Raw genomic sequence first — 23,704 nt, 5'->3', positions numbered from 1 at the left:
GTCTTTTTTTTTTTTTTTTTTTTTTTTGTGGTATGCGGGCCTCCCTCTGTTGCGGCCTCTCCCGTTGCGGAGCACAGGCTCCGGACGCGCAGGCTCAGCGGCCATGGCTCACGGGCCCAGCCGCTCCGCGGCATGTGGGATCCTCCCAGACCGGGGCGCGAACCCGGTTCCCCTGCATCGGCAGGCGGACGCGCAACAACTGCGCCACCAGGGAAGCCCCTATTGGCATAGTCTTAACCCCTACTGAGATAGCCCTGAACAAAGACTTCCTTACAGTTTTAATAAGGGTCAGAATAAGTTTTTACTTTAATAGAGGTGAGAGGTGGGAAGGATAAGTATTCTTACTGTGTTGCCTTCAAATGTTAGAACCCCTCAAATAATCAGCCTTGCTTTTCTTTTATGTTCACCTAACGACCTCTGATGTAGTCTAGCTTCCAAAGTTGTTTTCAGGCGGAAGAGACTGTCCCTCACCATTTTATAGTTCTCAATGTTAATTAATAAATTGGCACTGATGCTGGTTTGTATACTTCTATGACTAAGTTAATCATGGAGCGGTATCCCCAAGGTCAAGCACACTGACAGAAATCAAGTTTCTGGGCCCACAAAAGAGAGGACCAGAAGGTGAGACCTGGCCACCGTGAGCTACAGCATTTAAGAATTCTTGCTGGATCTTAGATGACACAGCTACCTAGTGAACATTGGCAACCAAAGTTTTTGAAAAGTCAATAGGGAGGGACTTCCCTGGTGGCACAGTGGTTAAGAATCCGCCTGCTAATGCAGGGAACACGGGTCTGAGCCCTGGTCTGGGAAGATCCCACATGCCGCGGAGCAACTAAGCCCATGCGCCACAACTACTGAGCCTGCGCTGTAGAGCCCATGAGCCACAACTACCAAGCCCGCGTGCCACAGCTACTGAAGTCCACGCACCTAGAGCCCATGCTCCACAACAAGAGAAGCCACTGCAGTGAGAAGCCTGCGCACCGCAACGAAGAGTAGCCTCTGCTCGCCACAACTAGAGAAAGCCTGTGCACAGCAACGAAGACCTAATGCAGCCAAAATAAATAAATAAAATAAATAAATTAAAAAATAAAAAGTCGGGGCTTCCCTGGTGGCGCAGTGGTTGCGCGTCCGCCTGCCGATGCAGGGCAACCGGGTTCGCGCCCCGGTCTGGGAGGATCCCGCGTGCCGCGGAGCGGCTGGGCCCGTGAGCCATGGCCGCTGAGCCTGCGCGTCCGGAGCCTGTGCTCCGCGACGGGAGAGGCCACGACAGAGGGAGGCCCGCATACCACAAAAAAAAAAAAATAAATAAATAAAAACAATAAAAAGTCAATAGGGAGTTACAGATGAGGAAATAATGTGGGTGATACAAATTATTTTGGCCATTGCATTCAAAATTTAATCTTTCTTCTTTCTCACTGTGTACATTCTAAGACTCAATATGTGTCTTGTGTTTTTATCCTTTATTGCTCAGATTTGCCCATGGCTTTATCCTGACCTGGGGATATTATTAAAATGCAGATTCTGGTTCGGAGTTCCCGGTGGGCGTGGGGACAGGAGTCTGCCTTTCTAGAAAGCTCCCAAGTGTTGCAGATGCTGGTGGTCTGGGGGACGCCCCCTTTGAGTACAGGAGGTGAGGTGTCGTCATCTCTAGTCTGGAGTATTGCCACAAACTCCTAATTGGTCTCCCTGCCTCCCTTTCCAATCCATTCCCCAACCTGCAGCCAGTATGGCCTTTCAAAAATGCAAATCTGAACAAGTTCTGCCAGTTTCCCTGCTTCCTGTTGCCTTTAGAGCCCTCAGATCCTGTTGCTGCCTCCTACCCCACCTTCAGGCTCTCCCTCTTGTCTCAAGCTCACCGTTCCAGCCCCGATGAATTAGGCTCGATTCCTATAAGCAACTGTCATCTCTACTCTGCTTTCTCACAAGTTCTTCTCATCTGACAAACATTTTTCTTCTATTTCCCATCTTCACCCCTCCCACGCCCTCCCAGGCTTTTGAAATCCATTTATGTGCCTCTCCTCTGTGATTCTATAACACCCTGTGCCTCTTGCATTTATTGTACTTGTCAACCTATATCATTACTTTTCTCAAATTTCTATCATTAGATCATGAATGAGGGAGAGAGGTACCTGTATTTGTTTTCATTGTATCTCCATCACATTGTCTCACATATAGAAAATATTTAAAATATGTTTATTGAGTTGAACCAGAAAAGGGAGAGTGTTGAGGAAGCAGAAGCCTGTAAGGGTTTCTCATTTGGTCTGCTTCATAGAGTCACAATCGGGGTTATTAAATGTTAAGGACAAAATTGATTAGGTTGTCAAATTGAACTACAATCTGAAGCTTTGTAACTACTTTAGAATAATACTAGGCTTGCAGTTCTGTTTAAATTCTGTCTTGCCTAAGCAATACAGAATACATATTTTATATATAAAATAAGGCAGCCCTGACCAGCTGTTCTCTATTTTTACAGAACAGCTACAGATGTAAGCATAAATTGTAATTAGATATGCAAAATACGGAAAGACTAAATGGTAAGTAGGGGTTGGGGTTAGATAGCCTTGTGAGAGCCCCTTCCGAGAGATGTTTCATATGATAAGCAGTTTTAAAATCTTAGTTTGTGAGATGTTGCAGATGGATTCTAACAATTATAATTTTTAATGGAATCTTGGAACTTTACATTAACTTCTGAGATTCCCTTGGAACTTTACATTAACTTCTGAGATTCCCTTGGAACTTTACATTAACTTCTGAGATTCCACAATGCATTATTTTAAAAAAAGATCAAAATGGTATCAACTCAAGAATAAAACAGGTACACATGCCTAACACAAACGTCTGTGTGGTTGAAGTATATCAATTCAATGAGGCTTATTTATTGTATTATATACAAAAGTATAATTGATAATCTGTTGTATTTTCACATTTTTCTTTCACTATGCTTTTCTTGACTAGAGATTTTCTTTTATTTTGCAAGGAAGGAATGGCATACGAAGCACTAGGATCCACCTGGCCTTTTGGTTTTCTCATTGTTACCAGATCCTAAATCTCTCTCCTGATCTGGCTCAGGATTCTGGTGTAGAATAAACTACTGGATTCCCATCAAGGTACTACCTGAGATGGAAAAGTTCCCCCCTGGGAGCTCACCTGCCCCACCCTATGAATTCCTCACCGTGAACAATGCTCCCATTGTCTTTCTTCATTCATTGCTCACAGAGCCACACCTGTTAGAGGCCAGCAGCTGCCAATACTCACCTTCTTAGAAAGAATGAAAAGAAGAAATAGGGCAAGCTGGAGTTAGGAAATGATTCAATGTGTCAAAGTATCTTTTTATGTTTTGTGTCAGAATATTTAATATTTTCATGGTGTGACCCTTGCTTTCAATACAAATGTGCTAAACCTGTTATTTATTGATTACCTCTTACATGCTAGAACTTCTTATACATATTTTATTTTGTCTCTGTGACAGCCAGGAAAGTTAGGTATTATACTCCCCAACGAAGAGAGTCCCAGAGAGAATCAGTCCCAGTCAGTGGTTGATCCTAGATTCAGAGTTGGATCAGCCTCATTTCTAAAGCCCAAGTTCTTTCCTCTAAGTTCTGCCTCCTTCGAGAAAGCAAAGCTCCAAAGATATCTCATTGGAAGTTTCAACAACGTTTGTATTTAGTTAAAAAATAAAGACAGAGGAAAAAAGAATGTATGTGTGAACAGAGTCTATCGGGTGTATCTAAAGAGCACGTGACGGGCCAGTATTGGACCTTAGAGGGGCTGTTGTTTCCTCCCGCCTCTCACACTTCCCCTTCTCGGCATCTGCAGGTGTTAACTGTCGCTGCGTGTTACCCAGGAACACTGCAGGGCGCCGAACGGTAGCGCGAAGGTTATGGCAGTGAGCGGAGGACTAGCGATCTGGAGACGTCAGTCTTTAAAATATGTATCTAATCTGTCCTCATTTATTTCCACTGCCACTTCCCCATCCAGCTACTCACTAGTAGCCTTGTCATTCTCCCCTCCCCCAAGCCCTTCTCCACCCCCCAGATAATCGGATCGTGTCATTCCTCCGTCTGAACAACTTCTTGGCTGCTCCTAGCTCCGAGGATAAAGTTTAAAAACATCCTTTACGCGACCTTCCAGGCCCTCCACGTTCCGGACCCTGCTCAGCGCTCCGGCTTCCACCTTCGGCCATGAACCCACCTGTTCGCCTAACTCCCCACACCCTGGCCCTTTCCTCCCTCAGCTCCTTTGCACACCTTGTCCATTCTCTTGTCCCCAGCCTTCCGCTTTCCCAAGTCCCATTCACTCTCCGAGTCTCAGTTTAGATGCCACTTTTTAAGTGAGGCCTTTCCTGTCTGATTCCTACCTGCAGTCTCGTCACCCGCCATCTAATTAGATCTTCCTGAATGGGCTCCGCTAGCACTATTCGTCGCCGACTGCGATTTGCGTTTGCATACTTGCCTTATTATTTTTAATGTCTGCAAGTGTCACAAGGGTTTAGCACTGTGCCTGGGAGGCACGCTTTTGGAACCTAGTAATTTTTGAATGAATGAAGGAAGGAACTTGAACTGGATGTTGTCACATGGTTCGGCAAAGCCCTGGAGGAGAGGAGGCTTTCTGGCGCTCCCACCACTCTTTCAGGCACTCTGGGGACGACCCGGGCACAGCGCGACTGGGGGCAGGTCTCAAGGCCAGGAGTCCTCCGGGCTCCCAGGTTCACGTGCACTGGGGGAGGAGGGGCGGAGGAAAAGGAGAGCGTGAGCGGGGAGCGCAGGGTACCTAGAGGGGAGCGCGGGCCTCGCCCGGTACGCCTACACTCCCGCGGCCAGCCGCCGCCCGGGAGCGACTTCCTCCTTGGGGGCCGGCGCGCGGGGCGGGGCGGGGCGGGAGACGCCCCCGCCGGGCTGGGCCCCGGGCCGCCCCAATGAGATTCGGTGCCGGGCCGCGGCTATGCCCAGTCCCGGCGCCGCGCTCGGCCGCGGAGGAGGCGGCCGGCCGGGGCGGCGGCGGCGGCGCTGCGTGCGCCAAGGGGAAACCGAGCCTGCCAAGCTGGCGCCCGGCGGGGCCATGGTGGCCGGCGCCCGCGGCGGCTGCGCGCAGGCGGGGGCTGCTCGGCGCGGCCTCCTGGCCCTGCTGCTCGCAGTCTCCGCACCGCTCTGGCTGCAGGCGGAGGAGCTGGGTGAGTGGAGCGCGTCCGGCGGGCGGCTCACTGGGCCTGGAGGGGACCGCGCGCGGGAGGAGGTCGGGGTCGCAGCCTGCGCCCTGCGGAGTCCGGCTCTCTCTGGCCGATGGCGGCTCGAGTGTAAAATAAGTTAACTGCGTTCCGTTCGCCCCCAAACAAGAGGACCAGCTTGGCGCCTCCCCACTTTCTCTCTCCGCAGCCCCGCTCACTTAGTTTCCAGACTTCCTTACTGAAGTGACATGGCCCAGGGGTCGCGAGCTGATGACCCCAGGCTTAGGGGAGAGTCCTATGCGGGGAGGCCCCTCTCAAGCCTCCTTTTGACAGAGCTGCCCGGCATTTGGGCGGCCGGGCCCTCCCGGTCGCCTCGCTTCCCTGCGCGGCTGGAATCGTAGCGTGTGAGTTTGTGGCTTGCACGGATGGTCGGGAAGTGTTTCCCTGAGGTCCCCCTGGGAAGCCGGCAGTCCCACCGCGCCTCCCGTCACGAGTGAGCTGCTTGCGCCCCGACTTGGAACCCTGTGGCTCGGCTCCTTCTTGGGTGTTTGAGCGAGTCGACTCCCGATCAGGCTGATCTTTCTCTGGACCTGGTCCTTGGCTTCAAGTTGGACCTAATTAGCCCACAACCGAATTTACTGCGGCATAGCCACCAGATGAGAGCAGTAAGCCGTTTTACCAGCTGTAGGCAAGTCCTTGTAATTTAATTCTTTATGGATCGCAAGGGGCAGCTTTCTGCGGATTTTTTCAGTTCTTGTTTCCCTCCTCCCTTACTTTTGCCCCTCTACGCCTGAGGTTACTTAATGGCAGTGTATCTAGCCAGAATATTTTGACTGCCCCCGTGCTCCCGGCCCGTGTTTTCTAATGAGACAAGAATCAAAACTAAGCCAAATGCTGCTGGCATTTTTTCACTGAACCATGTATTCCCAGTCTGAAACATTGATACTCAGGATGTTGGTAGTGGTTCCTAAGTTTGCGTACATACCGATTTGTTAGGAAAGAAAAAAAAGCTAAAGTTTAGACAAGCTGTATCTTGGCACTATAGCGGAATGCTAGGAATATCGTAAAATATAAATATGTATGCTTTTATTTAAAATGTACGATTTTGATCATGGGTGTTTTAAGCACTTAAATGTTTCTCAGGTCACTGTTTGAAGAGGCACCTTCAATACTGTACATCTATGAATAGATCCTACAATGTGTCCCTGTACTAGTCTGGCCAAAGCTGTCACCCATCTTTCCAAATGAAGTTTTAGATGTTATATGGCATCCAGGCTGTTAACTTTATAGAGCAGTTCTCTGGGAAGACGTATGATTGCTTAGATTCTTAGAGCTTCAGATTTGAGACTTTACTGCACATGATTGATGGAAGAAGAATGTCATGTTTTGGTGAAGCATCCTATATATTTAGGATGTTAAAAGAACCAATCGCAAAAGAAGTAAAACTTAGATTTGGCACATTTACTGAAAAAAATCCACGAACTCGAGTTCTGATACCTCATGAGTGAAGAGGCATAATCAGTGTTTTTTGAGTATTTCTCACGTCTGTGATTTTCCCAATTAGCCCTTGGTCACTTATTTTTCAAGTTTTCATAAATTTAAGCATGCAAACCCATTTTAGGTTTTGAAATATGCTACTGGATATACAGTTGGATGGTGGTCATCAGTGATATTAGTGCTCTCAATGTTTAGAAGGTAAGAGGGTAGCCTTAGCATAACAGTCTGGTTTTGGTGAGAAGACACCATTTACTACATTTTACCTCCATTGTCCTTGGAGTCAGCTTAGTCTGCTGCTTCCTGGCTCCCCAGCCTACCTGATCACCACTCTCTCCAGGAGCTTTATAAAGCCCCAGACCCATACTGTGAATCATGCAATGGGTGGGGCCTGGGACTATGCGATTTAAAAACGTTCCCACAGGTAATTCTGATTCAAATCAGCTTTGACATGGTGGAAACATCTGATAATGTTAGGGTTATGGTAAAGTGCTACTGCTGTCTGTGTCATAGACAATTTAATATTAACCTTTTATTGTGTTATGTTTTGGGAAGCAAATGTGATACATTAATCTGAATATTTGTAAGCCTAGTCAATGAAATTATTCAAAACTTTAAAGTCAGAGTCTGGTGACCCCTGAAGCTATACTAGTTCCTTTTTAAGGCTGCTACTTGCCTATGTGGTATTTTTGCTCAATTTATTATTTTTTTAAAAAGTCCATTCTTCCTGTATTCATAGCCGGCCAGGCCCCAGGCATTAGGGCCTGATGAGCAGAATATGGGCTGATTTTAGCCCCTCCTTATGCCCTGCTCCTCTGGATCCACTTGACTAAAGTTAGATATTTACACAGATTGTTTCACATGATTTTGACTTTACATAATATCACATGTAAATTGATCATTAGCATTGATTTGATTTGTATAAATCCATAGGCTTGGGCTTAGGTCTTATTCCCTTGCTTATAAGTTTTGTGGAATAAAATACCCTTAATTCATGTGAGGAATTTGTGCTAACTAAAAGTCCCTGATTCTCTCTTCACCAAAATATTTGGAAATGGATATTAAAAATTTCCTCCTTCTGATTTAAGTATTAGAAGAATAAAAATAAGCAGTTAATCTCTGAGGAAACTTCTAAGCATAGAATTAGACACAGAAACGTGGATTAAAAAATTCTGCCCAACTCTAACTTTTTACTTTCGGAAGTTCTGTTTTTAAGCCATCACTCCTTTATATTTGGTTCAACAGGGGACAGCTGATGTCTGATGTTTGGGGTGAGTGGCTTTTTAAAAAGTAGTCACAAGTTTGTTCTGGCACCTTCTGCATCAGTGCTTGCCCTCACCCCAGATTTTCCTCCATCTCGAAGGCCTGCGATTTGGTCAGCCTGGGAGACTGTAAGTTCCTGAGGGCAGCCACTGGATTGTCCTTATCTTCATAGCACCTGACCAATAAATGTTTCTTGAGTTGAACTGAACAGTCTTTTTGTATTAGGAGATATTTTCAAATTATGTCCTAATTAGTGGAAACTAAGTAATAAAGAGTTTACTGAAGTTCTTCATAAAGTACAGCTGGTACTTCCACTAATTAACTTTGTTTAGCAAGCCCAGCTCTCTTGGCATGCTTATTTCTATATGTCAGGATGCCTTTTAAAGGCAAGTACAGCAGAAAGAAGGGAACATGGCCAGCAGAACAATAGGTACCATGTCTTTTGGCTCTATTAGATGTAATTTGTAACTAACACTCTGAAACATGAAGTTATACCGTATACAGTATTACAGGGGAAAAACAAGTTGTGCTAAAGGATTCATTAAACACATCAAAGGATGTTATTAAAGCAGGATTTGAACTCTGAATAGTGTCTCAAACTGTACTTATTAACTTTTCATAAGTTGAACCCTTTTACCTTCAGGTACTGGAACAGACTTGAAAATCATATAAAAAACCACAACTCGGAAATAAGCAAGACATTTATAAGAAACTATGTTTTTATTTTTAAGATGCAAGGGGAGATTAATTGCAGCGTTTAGTGAAGGTTTTAGTCATGTTAAGGCAGGAGTGGGGTGAGGGCTTGTTAAGGGAAATACTTCCTATAGAGTTTTGCACTTACTGCCATTAGTGTCCTAAAGCATAAAGGCAACTCTGTGCCTATTAGAGTGACCAGTTGCTTTGAATTTGTAAGGAGATAATACACGGTACCTATTTGGAATTGCATTTAGCACAAAGAGCTCAATAAATGCCAGCTCTCTTCCTTATCATTACTGTTTATTACTCTTAATTTGACAAATACGGGGACCCCTTTGTTCTGCCTCTCGGACCTCATTCTGTACCACACTCCCCCACATCCCCAGGCATACTGACTTTCTTGCTATTTCTCAGCGGTATCAGGAACCCTTCTACCTCAGAGCCTTCGCATGTGCTGTTCCCTCTGCCTGGAACAGGCTTGCTCCAAATGTTCACGTGACTCCCTTCTCCTTCGATCTTTGTTCAAATATTGCCTTCACAGGGAGAAGGGCCCTAACCACCTGGAACCGTCTTGCCTTCCCCAGAACTCCACATTCCCCCTCCCTGCTTGCAGTGTTCTCTAGGGCATTTACCACCTTCCAACAGAGTCTATAATTTATACTTTTCTTTTTTGTCTGTCTCCCCACTGTGAGAAGTTAAGGTCAATGAGAAGCTATGTGCCTTGAACAGTGGCCAGCACATGATGGGTGCTCAGAGGGGATGGGGGGAGAAGACAGTGAAAACACAGCTCCTGCCCTGTTGTTAAAGACTCAGCGCTGACTCTAGTTGAGAATCACAACCGGAACAAGACAAAGTAATGAAGTTGTATGTCTAGTCCAAGTGTTGTTTGTAAACAAGAAGTCTGAAAATATGGACTTAAAATAGAGGAACTCATTCTGGTATATTCAAAGTCTGGCATTGAAGATGAAAGGAAAAATATTGCCAGACTTTCAGATTCTTTTTCGTTAGACTACGGAGTAATTTTGCCTTTTTGCAACTGAAGAGTTGTGTTGATGTCATCTTCCAGAAGTTCATTCTCTGCTTTGTATGTAAAATTTAAAAAAAATAGTTGTTTGTCCTGAGGGTGCAGGAATGGGAGAGACTTAACTGATGAGGAAAAAAAAAACACATGGTGATTTTTAACCCAATGTGGAAATAAATTCTAACTATGACCCCTAGTATGCTGGATCTGGAACCAACTGCCAAACTTGCCTTTCAGTGGGAGTTGAAGAGGATAGGGTTTTTTTGGGGTGGGGTGGGGTGGGGCGGGGAATGGGAGGAAAATAGAAGGAAAGTCTAAGCTTTGTGAGAGCAAAATGAAACAGAGCTTTTTTGTTCACCGCCAGCACCGGTTATAGTGCCTGGCTGATAACAGGCTCCAGGTAACTATTTCCTGAGTCGGTGCATGAATGCTTGTGGCTGAGGCTTGAGAGAATGAGGTGAAGGGTAGTAGTCACTAAAGTGTTTTAAACAGAAATTGCATACATGACTATTGTGATGTCTTTAGACACACCGTACATGTATTCAAGAAAATAACTAAATTCAACTCTGAAAAGAGCTGGGAATCTCAGACTCCTTTCCAGGTAATACCAGCAAAGCTGCCATAAGTTAGGTGCTGGCCATCTTGAAAATAGAGGAGCAGGTGGTCTTTGGTCCCCTAAGATCTGCAGGTGCTTATACATTGAGGGCAGCAGGGCCCTGCTTTACCTTGAAGATCACTTGGAGACAGTGTTTAGGCATTTGTGACATTAGCACTGTGTTGAGCCATATAGTCCTGTATGCCTTGACTGTTTAATGCCATTTCTGTTTAATCTGTTAATCTAGTTTTCATAAACTATCTCCTTGGGTGTCCTAATACCCCATATTTGCAGAAATGTCTTTGTCTTATATTGATATATGCTTACATATGGTCATTTTAATTTTATATGGCTCCACTTCATGACTGAGAGTGTTTAGTGGATGTACCTAGAGGTTGTGTGTAAATGATTTTTATGGAGCACTCTATTCTTGAAAAAAGAAAAAGGGGAAAAAAACTTTATTTCACTATTATTTCTGACAGAGATCAGAAGTCCAAAATTCTGAATTCGAAGTGCCAGTGCATAAAATTTCTTACAGGGAAAGTGGTAAACACCTTCGTGGGTCTCACTTAATTTTTAACTGGCTGAGTGGATTTAATTCATCTTTCTTATTGCTTTTCACAAAAGCAGATTGAAATGTGGTTGATTTCAGTCCAAAGGAGGAAACTTTTGAGACTTAATAGCCCATGGGCCCGCTGGGACATGAGATCTGTTTATTGAATTGCTCCCACTCCGAGGAGTTTAGAATGGAGGCTGCTTATTGTGAGAATTACATGGACCAAGATTTGCCTTTTTTTCCCCCTAGAAAGCCCCTGCTTTGCCAAGAGTCTAAAATAGAAGATAGCCAACTCTACAGATAGAGAAATGGTGCTGTACCTGCTGTTAGTGCTAGCTCAAAAGGGTCTAGAAATCTTTGAGACCCTCTTGCCTTTTGGGTAGGAAATTCTTTTTCCGCACATCTTTCTTCTTCCTTTTCCTTTTTCATCCTCTTTGCTACAGTTACTGTGCTATGTTATTAAGAGCTTAACAAACACATTGCTTTTCCCCTGAGGTATTTAAAATATTATTGAAGACTTCATGGCATTTCTCCCCTAATATCTAATACTCAAGTCATATTTCCCCAGTTAACCTTAACATGTCTTTAGGCTATTGGTTTGTTCAAAGTCCACACATTGCAGTTAGTTATTACGTCTCTTTAAGTCACTTTTGATCTACCACTGATCTCCACCCACATACATTTTATTTTCCTGCAAGGAAGTCAAATTCAGTAGTCTGGTGACACAGCTCACATCCTAAATTGACTTACCGCTTCTGAGTGGTGTGTCTTTCTTTTATGTGCACCGTCCCCTAAAGTATAAACCTGAATTAGACCTACAGGTCTAATTGATTAGACCTAATTAGACCTAATCTAATTGATTAGACCTAATTTGATTAGATTCAGGCTAAGTGTTTTTGGTAAAGGCACCTCAAGGTGCCATGTACTGCTAATTGTATCACAACAAGATGCATATATTATTGTTGTTATTATTATTGCCCCCCATTTCAGTGATGTTGAGAATGATCAGTGACTTCAGGAAGTGACAACTCAATCCATCCTTTATAAAGTTGCCTTTTCCTATATGACCTGGAAGTAGTCTGTGGGATAATAGTCTCTCGCTCACTCAGACTGCTCTTCGCCATCAACATTTCACTCAATGGTTTAAGCATCTATTGATCATTGTTGTTTTCCCAATCAGATACTTTTTATGTAAATAACATTTTTAAAACCTTACCTTCATATATATATTTTTTATCGGGTGGTTTTTTGGTTTTTTTTTTTTCTTTTGCATCTAATTGAATTGAATTGAATCCCAACAATTCTGAGAGCTGTTGAAGGAACTGAGATTCAGAGATTGAATCATTTACCCCAGACGCATTCACTTTATGTGCCTAAAGAGGGGCTCAGGTGTATGTCCTACAATCCTAAATGCCTTATGATGGTCGTCTGCCCCTCATCTTCAAGGGACGTTCATCCAGATGAGATCAAGTTCAAGAAAAGAAGCCTTGGACGAACACAATTTCAGGGGGTTATTTATGCAATCAAGTTTTAAATTAATAGCCTTTGGCTTCTCTTAGAGATGATTACACTTGCTACAGAAATATTAAGGCTTTTAAAACTCCCAGTTAGTAGCTATTGTGCTTTAATCCACTGTGATACATTTAGTAGTGCAGAATACAGAATGTGCAAAGGCTATACAATTTTCAGGACCATGCAACGTGATATGAATTTTATGATTTATTTATTTTTCTCTCAACTCTGATGTTTTGTACCTCATTCGATGAATGATAAAATGCCACCTCTTTCCCAGCTGAGATTTGCTGTTTTCTGGTTAGTCAACATTGATTGCTTTTTCCTTACATGTGGTACGTACATGTATGTTCCCACAAACCTTCTCATCCTATTTCTTTGTGTATTTTTCATTCTGTGCTCAGATAATTCCTAAATTGACGCTCTTGTCCAGGTGTCAGAAACGTCACTCTGACTTAAATATAGATCCTGAAATTTATTATTTTCTGTCCTGGATGTATAAATGAAATAGAGAGTAAAAATGTGTCAGAGAATTGAAAATATACATGTGTTCCAATTTTAGGAATAGATATTAAAGTAAAACCATACAAAACTGGTATCTCAAGCATTTTTCATTTTTAAGAAAATTCACTGCAAGATCCCTCCTAATAATGAGGGCCTTTTAGTCTCCTGCTACTCAGAGTATATCTTAAAAAGACTAGCAGAAGAGTCATTACCGAGAGACTTTTGGACATGCAGAAATCTCAGACCCTGCACATTAGCAAGATCCCCGGGTGGTTGCCGTACCTACTGAAGTTTGAGAAGCAGCACTTGAATCTACTGACCCTTCATGTACAGAGCAGCTTTTAGGAGCTCCATTGGTGCGAAGCAAAGAGAACAGCCTTTGTGGGAAGTAAACTAGCCGCCTCTCAGACGATTCCTTTAACAGGCTAGTAAAAATCACTTAAATGATTAAAAACAGAGAGTGGTGGAATTCCCCATAAGTTTTACAAGAAACCCTGAATTAAATATGGCTGTCTTCCTCATGTTAATTTCAAGACCAAAAGAGTAGGACTATAAATAAATAATCATAATGTGGGTTTTAATGCCGGTTGTGCTGGCATTAAAACCCTGGTAGTGTGATCTTGGGCAGGTTCTGAAATCTCTCTGTTCAGTGTCCTCACTTCTGAAATGGGTGACTTCAGCAAATGCCACCTCAGTGCTTGAGTTTCATGGTCTCTGGAGTCAGACAGGTGAGGTTCAGATGCCAGCTCTGCCACCAGGGCTGATTACTCAGCTTCTCAGAGCCTCAACTTCTTCACACATAGAACAAGGACAATAGGAAGGACATGTGGTAAAGAAAGGGTGCTGTGGGCTTCTTGGGCTTTATTGGAAATGTCCTGTCTTATAAGCTATGGGGTATATACTTGGATGTTTGAGATAGTACTCTTTATACACAGCTATCTGTATGTATGCATGTGTATATGAAATGTTTCATAATTTTTAAAAAGGAAATTAATAATATCCATCAAATATGATTGTCCTGAAGATTAAGTAAGATAATATAAAGTCCCTTAGAACACTCAATATCTGTCACCTTTTACAATAAATGGTTGGTTAGTAAGAGCACTTTCACAGTTAATTTTATGATTTTTTTCCTGTTCCAATAACTTTTTGGTTCTTATTAATGAAAAAAAAGTCTGTCAAAGTGAAAATATCTGTGTATATGAGGGAGCAAGAGAGAAACATTTAAAGTTTTACTTTTAAAAAAAATTTATTGACATATAGTTGATTTACAATGTTGTGTTAATTTTTGCTGTACAGCATAGTGATTCGGTTATACATATATATACACATTCTTTTTCATATTCTTTTCCATTATGGTTTATCACAAGATATTGAATACAGTTCCCTGTGCTTTACAGTAGGACCTTGTTGTTTATCCACAGTTTTAACTTCTAAAACTCAGATGAACTTTGTACTTGGTAATGTTGGAATTTTTGGATGCCAAGAGAAAAGTCAACATCCAGTTACACATATGTGAATATTGGTGATATGCATATTTAACATGGAACCAAGGTTAGAAAATACAGCACATTGTAGAGACAGGAAGGATCGCTCGCATTTATCCTCAGCTTCAGCAGTTGCAACGTAGACATGACATCAACATCCTGACATTATTAATAAAGGTCAGCAGCCACTTTTCTCCAACTTCCGTATCCTGAGCATCTATTCAACAGGGATAACACAGTCATCTTAGACTTGTTTTGCTTTACAAACAAGGGGTTTGCTTTGTTTTGTTTTACATTTTTATCTGTGAAATTAGCACACTTCTCTCAAACAACATGTCCAGTTTGTTGCCAATTCCCTTTGTAACTTAAGCACTTGTAAGTTAATAACAACAGTGGCAAGTCTTGCTTTTTTTTTTTTTGCGGTACGCGGGCCTCTCACTGCTGCGGCCTCCCCCGTCGCGGAGCACAGGCGGCCTCTCGCTGCTGCGGCCTCCCCCGTCGCGGAGCACAGGCTCGGACGCGCAGGCTCAGCTGCCATGGCTCACGGGCCCAGCCGCTCCGCGGCATGTGGGATCCTCCCGGACCGGGGCACGAACCCGTGTCCCCTGCTTCGGCAGGCGGAGTCTCAACCACTGCGCCACCAGGGAAGCCGGCAAGTCTTGCTTTTGAATATCAGTGACAGGTTACAATTTCAGTGTCCATTTTTTAGAGCTCTAAAGACCGAAATCCACCACTCCACGTCTGATCTTTGATCCCAGAAGCCCCGTTTTGGGATCTCTCTGTGCACCCCACTTTTGTGAGCCCAGCCCAGGAGTTGGCCAGTGTGTCCCACAGAACACTGCTGCCAGGAGATGCCCATTGAGCATGCATCCTCCTTTAGTTTCACATGCACTGCAAGGGCTTTGAGATGTCCTGTGGTGAAGAAAAAGACGGGATTCTGGAAGCTTATTTGCCTTTTTTGGCAACAAGGGTGTGATCTCTTTGTAAGCCTTCTAAGGACTGAGGGATCCAGTGCCTATTTTGAGAGATGCTGAGCTAGCAGTTAGTGGTCCTAGATAAATCTTGGGGAATGAATTCTGGTTAGACTTCCCAGCACTTTTGAGCACTTAACACACACAGCCTCATTCATCTTTACCACACCCAGTTTTGGGTGGTCATTTTGAAGATGAGGAAGATTGATACAAAATAGGTAACTTCTTAGAATCGTAGAGCCAATGAGTGATGGAATTTGGAAGAAGTCAGCTAATTCAAAGCAATATTCTTGATACTTTAATATGTGTAGTATTTTAAAAATAGAAATATAGTAGTTAAAATGTATTGAATCTCACTGTATGCTAGCCTCTATGCTCAGTGCTTTACTAGCATTATATTATTTAATGCTTCTGTGAGTTGGGCACTATCGTTATCTCTATATTACAGATGATGAATTGACAATTAGAGAGGTAAAGGGACTCACCCAAGCCCACACAGCTCCCAAGGACACAGGAACCCAGTGTCATAACCACTGTGCTCTGTCACCTCCCAAGTATATGGAAATAGTTTATGAAGTTAGAAGCCGACATGTGTGCAACCATCTTCCCCCACATCCACAGCCCTTTCAGTGATCGTTTTTCCTTTTCATAGACTGAAGTGACCAAGAACTATAGAGTTTTCACTGATTTTACTTACAGCACATTAAAGAATAGCATTAGACTAGGTTTTGAGATTTTTATCTCCATTGGGCATAAATGATGCTTTTTAATGTGTTAATATTAAAATTATTGATGTCTTTGCACACTGATGGAAATAGTCTCCCATTATGTAGGGACTCTTGGATAGGACCTCTTGAAATGATTTGTTTAATTTTCATGCATTCAAATTGATTTGTTTTAAGTGATTTTTTTAGCTGATAGGAAACACTGTGTTGTAGCATCTTTTATACACAGTGAGAATAAGGTTTAAAGAGATTCTAAGTTTTGCAGAACAGTTTTGCAGAACTTGGTCATGTGCTTCTTTTCTATAGCTGTGACTATTATCCATTTTCCTTTCAGGAAAACTAAAGATTTTGAATAATTGAAGTTTTACCATCATAACTTCTGTTTTACTCTTTTTATTCTCACATAGAATAAAAAGGCTCTCATGCCCTGTGCTTCCATTCCCTTCCAGGCAGTGAAAAAGTTAAGCACAACTGGAGAAGAACAACATTTATAAGAGATGATGGCTGACAGTGAAATTAGTAATAGCTTGGGAAAGCTGTTCGCCTTACCATCAGACAAAGAGCTGTGTAATCATTGCAAGCTCCCTTTTGTGGTTGAAAAGATTGTAGTCATCAAGGGCTCACTTGATCTCAGAAATGGGAAGAAATTTTCTCACACCCACACGTGGGTAATGGTGTATGTGTTGAGACCTGTTGTAACTTGAATATTAGGAAGAGCAAGGCTACAACTGTAATGAAATCATGTTTCTAGAAGTGGTTTCACTCGTGATATTTTAGAGCAATATTTTCCAAATTGCAGCTTGTGACCCATTTGTAGGCAGTCAGTTCATCTGGCATAACCAGCACACTTTTAACTTAAAAATGAAATAGGGTAGAACAGAAAATATCACAGTGCATTACACATAATAAGAAGTATTATAACATTAGATTTTTGTTTGTTATTTTTGTGGGTGTATGCATGTGTGCTTGCTTAGGCTGTGATGAGAAATCTCTATTTTAACTATGGGTCTTCAACAAGTTTGAAGGTTGCTGTCTTGTTCTGTGGACTAGTTAATAATTAATCTTAAAGATATTTTTTGTACTAGTTGTTTTACCTCAAATAATTTTCCAAGTGCAATTAAGTTTAAAAAATTTTTCAAAGCCTAAATCATTCTTTGTAGTATTGCAGAACTTAGTCCGTATCAAATATATCTTAATTTCACTTTGCTGTTAGTGGAATGTGACTACTTATCAAAGGGAAGTAGTCTTTTAAGGAAGTTATTGTTTTCCTTTCTTAGTGGCTGGAATTTGAGTAGACTAAATAAATGGTTGACTCGTGTAGACAAGCATCTGGGGATTTGTTTTAAGCTTATTTAGAAAATACCTTGTATATCCATACTTCCTAAATAACTGATGTAAAAGTCTGAAAGATAAACGCATATCCATTCATTTCAGGCATTTGGGGGAACAGATAATGAGTCCATTGGACCTGTCACTTTACTCTCAGGAATTACTTGTTAACTTATGTCTCTCTCCCCTTGACTGTGATCTCCTTCAAATGGGAACTACATTATCCTAAATTCCGAGCTGCTTGTTGAGTAAGTTTTTAATGCCAGTTTGGGTATGTTGGTTTAGAGACTTCTTCCTGTCTGCATACCTTAAGACCAATGCTGAAAGTAGCCTTTAATGTTACAAAGCACATTAGGTGGATTTGGTAGTTTTAATTATATTATTTTTCTGGTTTATATATAATGTATTCATACTGTTGAACATTTAGAAAACTAATATAAATAAGATGGAAATCAATTCTAATCCCACACCATAAAAATATACAGTTCAAACCTTTTTTCCTTCATATCTATGTATGTGATCTATATTCTGTTTCAAAATTAAATCGTTTTCTAAAACATGGCCTTAACTTTTCCTTAACATCAATCTGCTCGGAGGTGTCATAGTCTGACTCTTTTCTAATTTAGATTGTTTCCAAATGCTGAAATTTGGGGTAGAGATCACTTGGGGAGTTATAAAACATTAACGAGTACTTGCAGCTTTTTCCAAAATCTAAACTTCCTCCATCCAGTTTAATTTCTCTAAGTTGTTTTGAGGAGGTGGTGGGTCAGTCTCACAAACCAGCTATGGCTCCGAGCAAACGCCAGGGTTTAGGCCCATCGTGGACCCTCCAACTGTTCTACAGGGGCAGAAGCTTCCAGTCTGAGGAGAGGAGGAAATGGTACACAGTTTAGTCATCATGTGCTTTGGCAATTAAATTATAGTTCAGAGGAAGAAGATGATAAATGCTGTGTGGTAGCCACTTGTGAAGAGTAGACAAGTTCCCTGTGGCCAAACTTCCTCTATCCCCCTTCTCACCATGTTCCCGCCTTGATGGTAGGTGGTGACAGTTCAGTGTCCCTGTCGCCTCCCACTACTGCATCATTGCAGCTCACTGCCCTTGAGTCCTCCCAGCACCATGTGGAGCTGAATCGTAAAACCAAGATTGTATTTCTTTGCCTTCAAGATTGACCTTTATTTCTTTTCATTTTAATTAAAAAAACAAAAAACCAAAAACCTGTGAACCCTCATCATCCAGCTCTGGTAACCATCAACATTTCCCCATCTTTTTTACTTATTTTCCTCTCTCCCTTTTTTGCTGAAGTATTTTATGGCAAATCCCAGACCACATGTCGTCATGTCATTTTCAGCCCTACATATGTCAGTAGGCATCCCTAAAAGTAAAGACATTTTCTCACGTAACCTCAGTACCATTATCACACCTAAAAAAGTGAATAATACTCCCCTGATATTATTTAATACCCCAATTACCTTTTTTAAGATTAGCATTGGTATTTATTAGTGTAAATATATTGCATTTGAAAATCCAACTTTTTAAAAATTGAGGTATAGTTGATTTACAATGTTTCAGGTGTACAGCAAAGTGATTGTTATATTCTCTTTCAATTCTTTTCCATTATAGGTTATTACAAGATATTGAATATAATTCCCTGTGCTGTACAGTACGACCTTGTTGTTTATCTGTTTTATATATAGTAGTGTGTATCTGATAATCCCAAACCCCTAATTTATCCCTCCCCCACGACTTTCACCTTTGGTAACCATAAGTTTGTTTTCTATGTTTGTGAGTTTATTTCTGTTTTATAAATAAGTTCATAGGTATCATTTTTTTAGATTCCACATACAAGTGATACCATATAGTATTTGTCTTGGCTTACTTCACTTAGTATGATAATCTCTAGGTCAATCCATGGTGCTGCAAATGGCATTATTTAATTATTTTTTATGACTAGTGATATTCCATTTTATATATATGTTTACATACACACACCACATCTTCTTTATCCATTCATGTGTTGATGGACATTTAGTTTGCTTCCATGTCTTGGTTATCGTAAACAGTGCTGCTATGAACATTGGGGTGCATGTGTCTTTTTGAACTAGCATTCTCATCTTTTCAGGATGTATGCCCAGGACTGGCATTACTGGATCATGTGGTAACTCTATTTTTAGTTTTTTGAGGAGCGTCCATACTCTTCTCCATAGTGGCTGTACCAATTTACATTCCCACCAACAATGTAGGAGGGTTCCCTTTTCTCCACATGATCTCCAGCATTTATTATTTGTAGACTTTATAATGATGGCCATTCTGACAGGTGTTAGGTGGTACCTCATTGTAGTTTTGATTTGTATTTCTCTAATAATTAGCTAAGTTGAGCATATTTGCATGTGCCTGTTGGCTATCTATATGTCTTCTTTGGAGAAATGTCTATTTAGGTCTTCTGCCCATTTTTTGACTGGGCTGTTTTTTGTTTGTTTGTTTGTTTTGATATTGAGCTGTATAAGCTGTTTGTATATTTTGAAAATTAAACCCTTGTGGGTCACATCATTTGCAAATATTTTCTCCCATTCCATAGGTTGTCTTTTCATTTTGTTGATGGTCTCCTTTGCTGTGCAAAAGCTTTTAAGTTTAAGTAGGTACCATTTGTTTATTTTTGCCTTTGTTTCCATTACTCTAAGAGATGGATCAAAAAAAATATTGCTGCGATTTATGTCAAAGAATGTTCTACCTATATTTTCCTCTAGGAGTGGTCTTACATTTAGGTCTTTAATCCATTTTGAGTTTATTTTTGTATACGGTGTTAGAGAATGTTCTAATTTCATTCTTTTACATGTAGCTGTCCAGTTTTCCTAGTACCACTTATTGAAGAGACTGTCTTTTCTCCATTGTATATTCCTGCCTCCTTTGTCATAGATTAATTGACCATAAGTGTGTGGGTTTATTTCTGGGCTTTCTATCCTGTTCCATTAATCTATGTGTCTGTTTTTGTGCCAGTACCATACTGTTTTGATTACTGTAGCATTGTAGTATAGTCTGAAGTCAGGGAGTGTGATTCCTCCAGCTCCATACTTCTTTCTTAGGATTGTTTTGGCTATTCAGAGTCTTTGGTGTTTTAAAATTTTAAACATACAAATTTAAAAATTTTTTGTTCCAGTTCTGTGAAAAATGCTACTGGTAATTTGATAGGGATTGCACTGAATCTGTAGATTGCCCCCAGTTATCTTTTTTAAATGGTTTTGTAAGATTGGTTTTTCAAGTCATGGTCCAAATAAGATTCATGTGGTTGTTGTGGTGTTTAAGTTTCCTTTAATCTAAAATAAATACTTTTTTTTTTTTTACACACACACAGTGTATTTTATTTTTACAAGAGATAAATAAACTGACACCAAGCATTGTAAATGGATGAACACAACAAAAGCAACAATAATTGCAATTACCAAACACGAAACACACTCATACTATGTCATAATATTGACATTCAGTCCAGTAATCCTCCACTGTAACAGCTCCTTTACTTTGCAGTGAAAATTGATTTGTATATTTTTTGCCTCTTGTCAGAGTCTTTTCCATGAATTCCTTGAAGATGAAACCCTTTTACAGGAACATTTTTGCAAAAGCATCAGAGTACACCCAGAACTGTCTGTAACTGACAAAAGACTTTAAAATGACCATGGTTAAAGATTTGATGGAAGTTCATAATAATGCAATTGACAAGGAAATTTAGTTATTTCTGAGATATACATTTTAAAGTAATAACTAGAATTATGACTTATAACATTATACCAGATCATATAAGAGTTTTAGAAACTTCATGTAATGTCTGAAACATTTTTATTAACATATTTCCATACAAATAACCCAAAGAAAGTTTGGTATTAGTTGTTCTTTGTTTGTTTTTTTATACTGCAGATTCTTATTAGTCATCAGTTTTATACACATCAGTGTATACATGTCAATCCCAATCGCCCAGTTCAGCACAACACCATCCCCACCCCACCGCATTTCGTTCCTTTTTATGGCTGAGTAATATTCCATTGTATATATGTACCACAACTTCTTTATCCATTCGTCTGTCGATGGGCATTTAGGTTGCTTGCATGATCTGGCTGTTGTAAATAGTGCTGCAATGAACATTGGGGTGCATGTATCTTTTTGAATTATGGTTTTCTCTGGGTATATGCCCAGGAGTGGGATTGCTGGATCATATGGTAATTCTATTTTTAGTTAAAATAAACACTTTTAAAAACGTTTCTTTATACAATTCCTTGTTGAAGAAACTGGGTCAGTTGCACCTAGAGTATCACCTGGATTCAGCTAATGACTTCCTTGTGGTGTCAGTACACATGTGTTTCTACCCCTTGTGTTTCCTGTAAACTGAAGTTAGACGTAAAGGCTTGATGAGATTCAGAGTCAATTATCAATTCAAATATTTTGCTTTTTGGCAAGAGTGCTTCATAGGTGTTGGTATGCTGAGCACATTTTATCCTAGTAGGAGACTTGTAATATCTGATTTTCTCACTTGTAGTCATGCTGAGATCCATTAATAAGTTTAGATGGTGACCTGCCTGATCCTTTCATTTTAAAGTTTTTCTTCTTGTAAAGCAACTATACTCCAATAAAAATTAATTTAAAAAAATCAAGTTCTTCCTCAACCTTCTACCCAAAGGTTTTCCATCTTTTTGTGACCATTGCCAGATAAGCTACATCTTATTAGGGAGCTGTTCATTTTAATAGACAGATGTTGTGAAAGTATCTAAAAAGAGGTCTGGTAGGGCATCAGTGCAGGTGGTTTTCCAAAATTAAACACAAATACACTTGTGTTACAAAATCAAATAAAGAGGTGACAAAAGTGTTTTTAAAATCCTAGAACTAGATCATCTTGGAATTGTCCTCTGGTATGTACCATTGGTTGAGTAGCCATAAGGATAGGCTACTCATATACATCTTGTTTTCTCATCTGTAAACCGGGGCATATATTATGAACCTCCCCAGACACAACACCCTATGCTCTTTAGACAAATGTGAGAACTTGGTTAATGGATTTAGTACACAGAGGTTTTAGAATAAAAGTGGCCTCCTTTATTGTTGTCATTCCATGGTGATCTGTTTAATGCAAGCTTGTATAAATTCTTTAATTAAAAATAATTTAAGTAGACGATCACAAAATCCAAATAGTATAGAAAAGTATAAAATAGAAAAAGCCCCTTCATTTTCACCCCCTGCCAGGAAAACTTAACCAGACTGACAGATTTTTTCAAAATTTTTTAATTAAATTTTTTATTCTGAGATAATCATAGATCACATGCAGTTGTAAGAAATAATACAGAGAGATGCTGTGTACCTTTACCTGATTTCCCCTGTGATAGCATCTTGCAAAGCTATAGTATAATATTACAACCACCATATTGATGTTGATACATTACATATGGAATGTGAACTGGTAGATTTTTAAATAACTCTTGTTGTCTTCCTTGTCAGTGTTTCTTAATTAGAGTTGGGCTCTGAGTTAAGCTACAAAAAGTGTTAGGATGAGGTCGTGGAAATAGTGCTTCTCTGTTGTTTTCAATTGCATGCATATGCCTTATTCGATATATGATACCATAGGCATTTTCCATTTGCTCTTTGGCATATTTCTAGTTCTTTTTTTCCCTCAGCTTTATTGAGATATAATTGACATATGACGTTGTGTAAATTCAAGTCTACAGTGCATTGGCTTTATACATTTATGTATTTCAAAGTTATTTAACACCGTAGCATTTGCTAACACTGCTATCACCTCACATAATTACTGTTTCCTTTTTGTGGTGAGAACATCTAAGATCTACTCTCCTAACAACTTCCAATTATATTCTATAATATTGTTAACTATATCTAGTCCTTTGAATTCATCAAAACTGTGGAAAGACAGTAGGTTGAAAAGTCCTGATGTCATCAGTACCCAGGGAATAAGTTTATTAAATTAGTGCTTGCCACAGAAGACTCCATAAGTAGTCTTCCATAGGCCGGAGTGAAATTGCAACTTCTGGTGACAGTTGGCTTTGTAATAAATTAGGACTCAGCTGTTCCTTTCAGGTTTTTTGGCAGAAGAAAGACCTAGTTTCATTCTGATAGTTAATGGAAAAGGGAAGCTCCTCCACATCTGAGCCACAATCCCCCATGTAAAGTAAGGATGGGAGGTTTGACGACTTAAACCTGCTCGCATTCTGCCAGTGTCGCTGGGTGAGATGAGTTTCCTCTTGGGCGTTAGGGTAGAAGGCATTGAAAAGAAGCATAATTACAGTCTTGAATAAAAGTGACACCCTGGAATTTTCCTTTGTCATGACATGTCGCTTAAAACTTCGAATACAGTAATCATGTGTGGGCTGATTCACCTGTAACTGAGCCTC

At 40.7% G+C, this 23,704-nt stretch overlaps 1 protein-coding gene across 14 annotated transcripts in view; it reads left to right on the top strand.

Moving 5' to 3' along the window:
* Positions 1-23,704, top strand: part of DCBLD1 (discoidin, CUB and LCCL domain containing 1) — a 271,285-nt gene that overhangs the window by 138,770 nt on the left and 108,811 nt on the right. For 3 of the 14 annotated variants that reach the window (XM_028494511.2, XM_028494507.2, XM_055087534.1), the window contains exon 1: positions 5,023-5,170. The exons of 10 other annotated variants lie outside the window; for them this stretch is intronic. In XM_028494511.2, coding sequence (XP_028350312.2) covers positions 5,059-5,170 — 112 coding nt within the window. In that variant the 5' untranslated portion in view covers positions 5,023-5,058. Of the gene's footprint in view, positions 1-5,020; positions 5,171-23,704 lie in introns of those variants that run through there. One more of the 14 variants, XM_028494512.2, reaches the window with a different exon arrangement.

The sequence above is a fragment of the Physeter macrocephalus genome, chromosome 10 (assembly GCF_002837175.3).
Source record: "Physeter macrocephalus isolate SW-GA chromosome 10, ASM283717v5, whole genome shotgun sequence".
In the NCBI taxonomy this organism is placed as follows: Eukaryota; Metazoa; Chordata; class Mammalia; order Artiodactyla; family Physeteridae; genus Physeter; species Physeter macrocephalus.
This window is presented reverse-complemented; position numbering and strand designations above follow the sequence as displayed.